General features: G+C 34.5%; 2 protein-coding genes across 3 annotated transcripts; one reads left to right on the top strand and one right to left on the bottom strand.

Annotated features, from left to right (window-relative positions):
- The first annotated feature begins 1973 nt into the window (after positions 1–1973).
- Positions 1974–3845, top strand: LOC139903024 (uncharacterized). The gene is made up of 3 exons (XM_071885781.1): positions 1974–2377; positions 2907–3247; positions 3466–3845. The coding sequence occupies exons 1-3, from the start codon at positions 2287–2289 to the stop codon at positions 3538–3540; spliced, it is 507 nt and encodes a 168-aa protein (XP_071741882.1). The 5' UTR covers positions 1974–2286; the 3' UTR covers positions 3541–3845.
- LOC139903023 (septin and tuftelin-interacting protein 1 homolog 1) lies at positions 3720–10705 on the bottom strand. Of its 2 annotated transcripts, none has more exons than XM_071885779.1 (3): positions 10506–10705; positions 4595–7203; positions 3720–4193 (listed from the first exon to the last, which is right to left on the bottom strand). In XM_071885779.1, the coding sequence occupies exon 2, from the start codon at positions 7182–7184 to the stop codon at positions 4611–4613; it is 2574 nt and encodes an 857-aa protein (XP_071741880.1). In that variant the 5' UTR covers positions 7185–7203; positions 10506–10705; the 3' UTR covers positions 3720–4193; positions 4595–4610. The 2 variants fall into 2 exon arrangements, with proteins under 2 accessions (XP_071741880.1, XP_071741881.1); XM_071885780.1 differs by having other exon boundaries at positions 3720–4165.
- Between the last annotated feature and the right edge of the window lie 387 nt (positions 10706–11092).

Raw genomic sequence — 11092 nt, 5'->3', positions numbered from 1 at the left:
AGGCCTATGGGGTCACACACATTAGCATTTAGACACCAATTATTATATATTATTGATATATAATTATAACCTACAGTTCGAAAAGTATAATTTAATTAAATACGATTTAATTAAATATATTACCAATATATAATTCTCAATGTGCCATTGAATTACAAAATATTTGATGGGTTTATTTTAACTAGAGTAAAATAAAATAAACTATATATATCATTATATATATATATATATATATATATATATATATATATATATATATATATATATATATATATATATATATATATATATATGCCCATCTAGTTCTGGTGACCTACACTAAACATGACCAACTAAAAGGCTATTAGTTTTAATAAATATAAAGTTAAAACTAATGAGTTGTTGCTTGTAAAGTTTTGTCGACAAGCGATAAAAGAGTTGTTAATTTTTGTTGCTTTACAAGCTAAAAGTAAACCAAAACAATTGAATAATTTTTCCTCTAGAAAAGTAGTCAAAAGAAAAAGACTAGAAAAAAAATGCTAGTGTGTTTGGTTGATTTTCTCCACTTACAAAAAAAGATATAAATATATTAGTAAATATATTAATAGTATTAGAAAAAGGGGATGAGGTCTCAATTATATATAATTTGCAAAGAACAAAACTACACTATCTGTGTGTCTCTTTTTCTCTGCATCGTGAAAACCAAAACTCTTGTTGAATAATTATACACGATCAATTGTTAATTGATTACTAATTACGGAGTATGTAGTATAGTCATTTTGGGTGTTGGTCAGAACTAAAAAGGAGTACGGTATCGAATATATAAAACAATATATGATATTGTTTTTGGGTTATACGGACTAGCATCCAACTGGTGTTGTTTGATGTGTTGTGTGGATCAACCATGGAGATATTCATACACTTTGAATATATGTTTCAATCTAGACGTGGACAGTTGTTTCTGCCGTTCTTGCATCGCTCGCTAAAGGTATATCTAAACTCCTCTTTGTGAATTATTTACTTGACAATTATTAGTGGTGTAATTGGATCTTGTTGGGAACGGTTAATCGTGTAAATGTTTATCTTAAAGTTAATAAAATATCTTTATTTTCACGTTTCGCTGCGTTTATAAAATTTAAAAGTACACACGGTTTTTCATCATGTTGTTGGTTTTGTCAATCTGAGACTCTATCACTCGATTAACTTGAAGTACCCACCTATCCTTGATCCTAGACTAAAAGATTTAGCAGCAGGCATGGACACGCTATAACATGATGTATTTATTAATGGATCATCATATGTGGTGCATAGCTTTTTGAAAAAAGTCTTTTAATAACTTATCAAAAAACTGTGCAGATTTATATGCTCTGACAAGGTATGTTGATGCTAAAGACCGAGCAATTGGAGCAAATAATGAAGAGTCTGAGCTTAGACTTGCTCAACTTCAGGATCAACTTCCTACGAACATCCCTTAACATAATGAACCTCCTGGTGCTTTAATGCATCTTGTTGATAATGCTGATGCTGCTGATGAGAATGAAGATGATGAAGAAACAAAGGCCTGCAGATGATAAAGCATCATGTTGAGTACCATGAAGAACTAAAAAAGGAACTTGAAGGGACACAGTACGTACACGTGTTGTTACTACTGAGAGTAATTTAACTTTGAGCAGTTTTAGTTTTGATGCTTATGTGGCTTCATGTATGTTTTATTTACTCGAGTCAAAACGTACTTGATATATTTACAAATATGTCAAACATTTAACCTGTCAATTTTGCTCCAGCAATAGAAAAACTGCATTTTCTGAGTTGGTTTGATTTTATATGCTACAGAGTATCCTATAATTAATTAATTTATTATTATGCGTAATAAGGACACCTACTAAGTGCTGATGTTACAAATATCTCTTTTGCCTTATCACATAGCATTTTGTCGGCTTTATCCATTTTAAAAAGTGGCACATAGTTATTAATGTAAATAGAAATATAAAAGTTAAGAGATATCAAGTCAAAGTTTCATTTTGAAGAAAGATTTCATAAGAGAGTAGATTGAATTGAAGACATGATAGTGTCGTTCTTCGTAGTTAGCTAGGTAGGTGACACGTAGGTGTCAAGTGTAGAACGCAAGTAGCTTCTCTAGATTGCTAGAACTCTTAACCACACGTGTCCACAACCCACAATATATATCTTAAATCATCTACAACACTATATATAACCGGTTAGAGAACCATTCTCAAAACAAACATATACGGATGATATCAATTTGCAAAACAAACAAATAAAAAGGAATTTGAAGATTAATTAAGAATGGCGAATGCAAGTGATGAGTTTAGACTAGCATCTTCCGGCATCGATCATGAAGGCCGACTACCACGAAAATACACTGGCGAAGGTCAAGGTACATATAAAAAAAATTTCATAAGAAAATTCGAGTCATGTTTTTTTTTTTTTTTTTTTTCCTTAATGTGATTTACTGTTAATGGTAAAAACGTGTGTTTACCGGATTTTGATTGTGTGCCCATCTTATCACATGGTAACACTATATATGTAACATGATAACAGCAAGCATAAATTGAAATTTTTTCTTTTTAATGAAATTCGTTGCATTAATTAATAGATTAAAAATTCCTAAATGAACTAAAATGTATTTAATAGCTAAAAAATTGCTAAAATAAAATATGCAGTTAATTTAATCATTTCCAGAATGCATTTGATTAAAATAAAATATGTGTAATATGAAATAGCGACGGTTTATGTTGTGAGTTTGACCACATAGCCATTTTTATTATAACCATCACAAGGACATGATCATAGTGGGTTTGAAATTTGAATTATCAAACAGCAATGCAAGTCCCCATTAGCTTATTTTGTTGTTCACATGATTGATTATTAATTATAATTATATATGGAATGGAATGGATGGTAAGGTGCGAAAAAGGACATATCACCACCGTTGGAATGGTACAACGTTCCAAATGGGACTAAAACATTAGCACTAGTCGCGGAGGATATCGACGCACCTGACCCAGACGGTCCATTAGTTCCGTGGACTGTGTGGGTGGTGATTAATATACCACCCACATTGAAAGGACTACCAGAGGGGTTTTCAGGGAAACAAGAGGAAATGGGAGGTGATTATGCAAACATTAAAGAAGGGAATAATGATTTTAAGGTACCTGGTTGGCGTTGCCCAACCATGCCTTCCACTGGACACCGATTCGAGTTCAAGCTATACGCCTTGGATAATGAGATCGATTTAGGCCATAAGGTAACACACAACACATTCCCTAATTTATATGCCTCTTTATTTGTTTCTTTCTAGAGAGGTTACTTTTTACCCGTTTTTAAGCGGGTCTTTGAGTTCTCTCCAGAATATAGGTAAAGGTTACACCAAGTAACGGTCTAACCCGGGATTTTAAAAAGAAGATGAATTCAAGTTGCGTATATATATTTCGTTGGGGGCTAATTCTTTGGTTTGGTGCATAGGTGACAAAGGAGAAGTTACTGGAGGCGATTGATGGACATGTACTCGGAGAAGCTGTTCTAGTGGCTATATATTGAAGCAGATGTTGGGTTTTTTTTTTTTCTATTGAAATGAGAAAATAATAATGTATGTATTACATTTTGAGTAATGCATTACGTTTGAATATGTTTATAAGCAGTTTCGATGTTGTCATCAACTAATCATGTGTCCCAACTTACTAGTATGTTGAATAGCAAAGTTGGTTCTAAAATGGCTAGTAAAATTAAATGATATACAGAAGCACAAAAACTATACATTGTGAATGTACACAGTACCAGCACCATGTATATATTTTACTAAAAAACTATATCACCAAAAGTCAGCAAGAAAGCTTTTATGTTTATGGAGCTACCTACAAGTCTTGTAAATTCTAATCTGCCAAATGTAGATGATAACATCTGCTAAATTTCACCAAGAAGATGGACTTGTCTCATAAGAATACACAACTCATGCATGTATATGTACATATATGTATGGAGAACATGGATCAGGCAGGGTTCAAATAACTAAATTTCAAGATTCAGAACCATCGAGCATCCTTTTCTGGATTCAACAAACAAGCAGAAATAATCAATTGAAACATCATAGCAAGCAAAGCTCTCGACACTTTTCCAAACTCGTACCAAGATTATCTTCCAAGCTTCAAACAGCCACTGCTTGTGCCTTCAACAACAGCTTTACAGTTAAAGTTCTGTTTAACAATTTAGCAGGAAAAAAAAAAAATCTTTATGTTCCAACTCCAATCATCATATCATATAATTGAATAAACAAATTAAAGTTCTGTTCTTAACAATTAAGTTCTCTATGTCCCCTTGAAATTCATACATCACAGCAAACAAGTTACAAGTAACAAACAGAGCCATTGTTTAAAGTTCCATTCTTAACAGTTTTAAAATTCAGCAACAAGTGCTATTAAAAAAGCCATTTGAATAGTAGTTTGGTCAGCCTTCAAACAGATACAAAAAAAAAAAAAAAAAAAAAAAAATTATAACTTACTGTAACGATTGTTCATAACCTAAAAATCTCTTGATATAACAACATAGTCTTTAACATCGAAACATTAAAAGCAAAAAAACTACGACCCTAAATCACCTCGAATTTGCAGGATTCAGCGTCTTCGCATGACACAACTCTTTTCCAGATTCACCAACTGCTCAAGCGTTACGGGTGACCATCTATCTTCTATCTGAGCAAACACCTTCTGATGTAACGAGTCAATGATAATGCTTATATTCCCAAATCCATATACTTGATGCCCATCTTGTGTTCTTCCCACTTTAGGCTTAAACAACAGATTGTTATGTTGTGCATGAACTTCAATTACTTCCTTCATACTCATTTCAAACCCATCATCCATACCCATACCCATACCCATATCAAACCCACCCCGTTGTTGGAGTTTTGCAGCCTGTGCAGCCGCCCGTTGAGCTTCAAACTGCCTTTGTTCACGTGCTTTCAAGTAGCTAATGTTCTCTCTCACACCCGGTTGGACCACCTCGATCCCTTCAACTGCCTGGTTCATCATTTCTAGACCCGTATTGAGCCTAAGCCGTATATGTTCGTTAGACAAAAGCTCACACGGAATAAGATCTTTCCAACCCAAAAACCAACTCGTCACTTCTTGAAAATTTGGTTTCGAGCATAACCAATGATACAAAACTTCTTGCCATTTGTTAAAGAACACGTCCATTATATGAATCATATGATGAACAGGTATGACATCAGCCCACCTCATGACCCAATAAAACTGGTCAAGCTTCTGATCTGCTGGGTTTACTTGAAATTCATGCATGACTCCCAACAATTTAGGAATGATAAACCGAACCATCGTTTGTTCCCAGCTTCCCGGGTCAAAAACGGGCTTCCAAGGTGACAAAATCGTGTAAGCAGACACATCACTTGGATGCCATGCATGAAGAACACTCTCAAGTCGAGATCGTATAGTAAAATGAAGAGTCTCGAGCTTTTGACCCAGTAGTGGCAGCCATGGATGAATCCAGAAATGTATCGGGACCGTGTCCTGACGTGGGTCCCATGAGTTAACCGCAACTGACAATTTTGGCAACACAATGTGGTCAAGTATGGTTTGAAGAGCCGAATCAGGTAATAACTGTTCCCAAGACTCAAGAAACTTAAGCAACGGCTCGGGCTGTTTTGCTTGCCACGTGTTAGTAGTCGATATTCTCAAAGCAGGAAAAACAACTTCCATGAAAAGCTGAGTGTATGGTAAATCGAATATATCATCTCCTTGCAACAGATCTTTCCATAATGATACAACACTCAAGTAGTTTTCCGGGTTTTTTAGTGGGTCCCACCCTTGAAATTCTCTAAAGAACAAAGGTAAAGCCAACGAGCATGCAATGGTAGACAAACTACCAAGCTTGTACTCATCGGGAAACCGTCTTTGTAAATTTTGAAACGATTTAGCAAGCGAGTCAAGAGTCAACGTTCCCAACTTACTCTCGTTACCTAATCGGTCTATTACCCTGACCATCTCTTCCATACTATCGAGCTGCTTTTTTTGACGATTAGCATCAGCTTTCAATTTTTCTTTCTCTTTTTGCAAAGTAACAACCGTCTCCCTTTCGTTTCTTAAATCCCGATCTATTTTCTGAATATCAAGTTCGGCCATATCAAGAATTAATCTCACGTTATGTTGAAGCTCAGGCATCGGGATATCATTCTCTCTAGATTTTTCTTCAGCATTCAAATTCTCCAGATTCGTCAAAACCCGAACTTGCGGGCCCCTCATATCAAACACTTTCTGAACTACATCTAATCCCTGTTCTTGTTTCTTGACCAGCAACTCCTCGGCAGTTACGTATTCTTTTTTCTTCTTTTTTGTCACAACTCTATTTGACCACATCTTCTCTTTTGACTGAATCCCGGGAGGTTGACTCGGACCTTTATTCTCGTCTAACGGTTCTTGTAATGCAGGGACATTAGCTGCCTCTTTGTAGTCATTGAACCCCATTCCCATATTCTTGGGGCGCAATTTGGCTTCGATTGGAGCAACAATACCTTGTGCGTTTTTACCTAAACCGCCACCTTTATACCCCATTTTTTCAAGTAATTTCATCCCGATACCTTTCGTGTGCTTTTCAAAAGTACCCACATTTCCATCATCTTTTGCATCTCTAGTCCCCCCCGGTCTAACTTGAGATGACTTCTTGCTTAATTTGGATTTCTCAATTTCCTTTTCACGCCTCTGAAGCGCACCTTCTTTAATCTTCTTACCAAATGCAGTAGGAAGAAAGTCAACTTTGGTTTCGTTGACTTCTGTTGACCCATCGACGTCCATTGACTGAAAACCGAGCCCGGATCCAGACGCCCCAAGACCTAAACCGGGCTGATCAGCATCATCTTGATCATCTTTTTCGTTCTCTTGTTTGGAGTTTTGATCAATTTCTTGATTTGGCATCACAACACCACTAGAAACAAAATTAAGTGGCTTGGTAAGATCTTGTTTTGTAACCAAACCCTTCTTTCGTTTTTTCTTACCGTACCCACCTTCAGAGTCACTGTCACTATCAACGTCAGCAAATATACCATAAAGAACATCGTCTTTGGTTTGGTGACGTTTTTCTTTCCGTTTTCCGTAATAAAATTCACCTCCAATCCACTGACCACCTTCATAATCATTCTCCATTCCAAACCTCTCCCTTTCTTGATCGTCCTCCATGCTTTCTAAATGTAAAACCCTACAACAAAAAACAGCAGTAAGAATCTGAATTTTCATCAATAATAATGAGATAATATAATTATGTATGCTATGCTATGCTATGAACAAACCTATAAACCAAAAAGCTGTTAACAAATGTTCAACTTAAGAACAGCGTATGGTAATAACCTATAGGAGATACACAAATATATACAATATCCAATATAGCATCAAGAAAAAAAGCTAGTGTCTTTTTACACAGACGACAGTTGAACAAAGAGATACCTCAATTTACATCCTCGATTGATCAGATACAAAGGGGCCGTTTACTTTTTTTTGTGCGTGTAGTAAGTGCTGTTTTGGTTTACTTTTTTTTGTGCGTGTAGTAAGTGCTGTTTTGATATATGGTCTGATTGAAAATATAGTTGTCTGTTAACAAGTGCTATTTCAGTAAGTGTTAGTATTTCTTTGAAGGTCGTGAATAACATTCTTTCCAAGTTATTAGCAAATATACATTTTCAAACAATTTTGTAATTTCAAGCGTGTTATCTTTTATCAATGCGAAATTTCTTTCTTATCACATCCCATGTTTCATCTCACCTACAAGGTTCACAAATCTAATAAACAAATACATAAGTATGCATATAAGTGCCCATACATCAAAAGACTATTACATACAAGAAAGCATGTTTAACAATTCTAGCATCATATAATCTACAACTTACAATATTTTAACTACTACATCTTGGCAAAAGTATCGACAACCAAAAAACGAAGATGGAACTACCGTCTATTTCAAGAAAGCCTTGCTACGTCCAATAATATTGACCCAATTAGCACATCTCTCCGGTTTTAGTTCCATCCAACCTTACCTATAGTGACTATTCGGGTCACACAAAAATTGCAAGAGCAATGTCATACAACGGGTCATTTTCAGGCCACCCAAGTTCATCCAACTTACTTCGAGTCTTTGAATAAAATATATCACTATACTTGGCAATCGGGTCAGGTTGGGTTTAGGTCGAACCCAAACGGGTCAGATTTTTCAAACAGGTCCAAACAGGTCAAATCCAATCAGGTCTGGTCAGGTTTGGGTTGAGACCCAATCTTTTCCCTAATTTTTTTTAATGAGATATACATCTTACAATGAGCATAAATAACCTACGTAGTTAGTAGATCAATAATAAAATACATGTTTAAAAGCCAAACATACAATATCATTTAACATGTTTCAAAAGCCAAAATGATATAACATGTTCCAAAAGGACCTGCAAACCACCATTGTAAAACTAATGTAACAAGAACCAGAGGTAGCACTACATCATCTTATTAAAAGTGCGTATGAGATGAGTCCTAACTTATATGATTTAATTTTCACATTTGTTGCAGTACCCTAATCTTAAGCCTCCAACATCTCCTACTCCTTCAAGACCATAGTTTTATGTCACAATTAAGAATTCAATCAGTACAAATAATTTTTATGGTCTCAAAGGCCCAAAAACATAATTGAAAGATCCTAAATTATATGCTTTATACTATGCTGTTCACGACAATATCTGGCTATACAAAAATTAAGCATCTATAAAGTATACTAAGATGATAAGCTGAAATATTAAATTGGGGCACAGACTCTCGATAACTTTACTAGACTAGGAACTTAAGGCGAAACTCTGTTACCGGTTCCCACTAATATATTCGACACCATTATGTCAGATTTTCTTACTTACCCATTGTTTATCTCCAGCCTTACAAAACCTCTGGTATTATCATGTGTCTGTCTCTCACACATCAATGTGTCGTGTACTCGAGTATGAGTCTCATCGTATCCCAATAACACTCAGCCTCTTACCAGTATGCTTTCATTGAACAGAAATGCATGTTTGTATAGAACCCTAATTTCAAAAATAATTGAGGCAAAACGAATTGGTGACAAAACCCTAAGTTAGTTTCAAGTTAGAATCGCACCTGATGAGAAAATAAAAAGTTTTGAATGTAATTTAATGAAAGTTCCTTTGTTAAACACCTCGACCTATAGCGTATAGCGAATCAGATCAGAGTACACTTTATGTAAAAATCAGATAAGCTTAGTACATATCTTTCACCATCGCCTTCAATTTCTAGTTCTGATCAGGAGTTCAATTTTGAGTTTTTGAGTGTACTCTCTACTTCTTTGGATTATTGGGCATTTTGAAGATATTTTTTTTTACCTATTATTTGGATTACTGGGATTTTTAAAGATATTTGGGCCCAAAAGTAGAATAGAAAGGACCCAATGAATCTATTTTTAAAAAATTTGGGTTCGGATTGCCAGTCTTACATAAAACTACATCAAAATGCAGAACACAATACAGTACAAAAGGAAAATTTTGAGAGGCTCATACATTGCAGAAATTTGAACCATAAAACATGTAGTTGTTTCATGTAGAGCGTAAAAATCTTTAAGAATATAACTACTCTATCGAAACAATGGCTAACAACCCGTCATCTCACTTGAACCCAATTATGGTGAACTAGAGGCTTGAACCGGAGATTTAAATATAGATGAGTTATATTTATTTTAAAATTTTAGACACCAAATTAAACAATATGACTAAAGACCTAGCTATCTTCATTCTTATGACTAGATATCTATATATCTGTATATCTATCTATCTATCTATATATAATGATGAAGCTTGCAATAATAATCAACTCCATGACCATCTTTTACATATTGACATCACTTAACAACTTCCAAAATCCTCGGCAAAAACAATCCTACAAGTGAGAGGCGGTGTTCATCAGCATAAGCAGATCACTCATTCAAATCGTTCAAATCGAAACGAAACTCTAATCCCCCAAATATAAAACCTAAGATCAAATTATATGTTACAAACATGTAAAAAAACATAAAAATACCTAAATAATCGTGTTGGTCAACGAGGTAAGTAGCCCCTGGTGTCGATTAGGAACCTCCAGACTCCTAATTTTCTTTCCAGGTGTCACCGTTGGGACGCAAGAGACAGATGGGAAAATTGGGTTTAATGTGATAAAGTTGGGTTTCAATTAAGAGCCTCAAAAATAAACAAGCCCATAGCAATAAAAAGCACCAGTCAATTAAATAAATTAGGGCACACAACGTCGCTGCCCAAATTGATATTTTTTCATGAATAAAACCCTAATCTAAGTAACATAGAAATCAAAATAGAAGAAATCTACATGCAAGCAAGCAAGCAATTATTTAGTACACACAAATCTGGTACCTAAACTTCTGTACCGACTTATTTAAATTTATACATGTATATACAGATATGCTAAAGTTAATATATGTCATATATCAAACATAATAAATTATGTATATACCTTAATACGAATAGCACGTGATGAAGGCGAAAGACGAATGCTTTTTGGCAACCGGAGAGCCCGGCGACGTTGAAAATTCTTGAATCCTTGATAGAAAATTAAACCTGAGTGATCTCAATCAGAAAATATGGGTTTTTCGTCGGCTTCAGAATAATAATCGAACATCTCATGAATCGATTATGGATACCCTAAAGTTACCGATCCTTATCGCCTATGATTTTTATTAATTTAATATTTAATATAGCTTTTATAATAATAGTAAAGATAAAGATAGTAAAGATAAAGAGAGATAGGCCTCGTTCGTTTTTTTGTTTATCAAGTCTTTTGTCTGAATAAAATTATGACGTTTGAAAAAAATTAAATGACGAATATTAATTATTGTTTGTTTTTTTGACTGAATAACCGTCTGAATAATTGAATTTACTAAATTAACCTTATATATGGGCAGTTAAAATAGCAGTTATTAAATATTGAGGATTTGAATGGAAATTAACATTTCTTTTGAAATCTAAATTAAGACGTGTATTATTTAATAAGTTCAAAACAAACGCCTCTTAATATCTTTTCATATTAAATTCTATTCTATT

The sequence above is a fragment of the Rutidosis leptorrhynchoides genome, chromosome 3 (genome assembly GCF_046630445.1).
Source record: "Rutidosis leptorrhynchoides isolate AG116_Rl617_1_P2 chromosome 3, CSIRO_AGI_Rlap_v1, whole genome shotgun sequence".
Lineage (NCBI taxonomy): Eukaryota > Viridiplantae > Streptophyta > Magnoliopsida > Asterales > Asteraceae > Rutidosis > Rutidosis leptorrhynchoides.
This window is presented reverse-complemented; position numbering and strand designations above follow the sequence as displayed.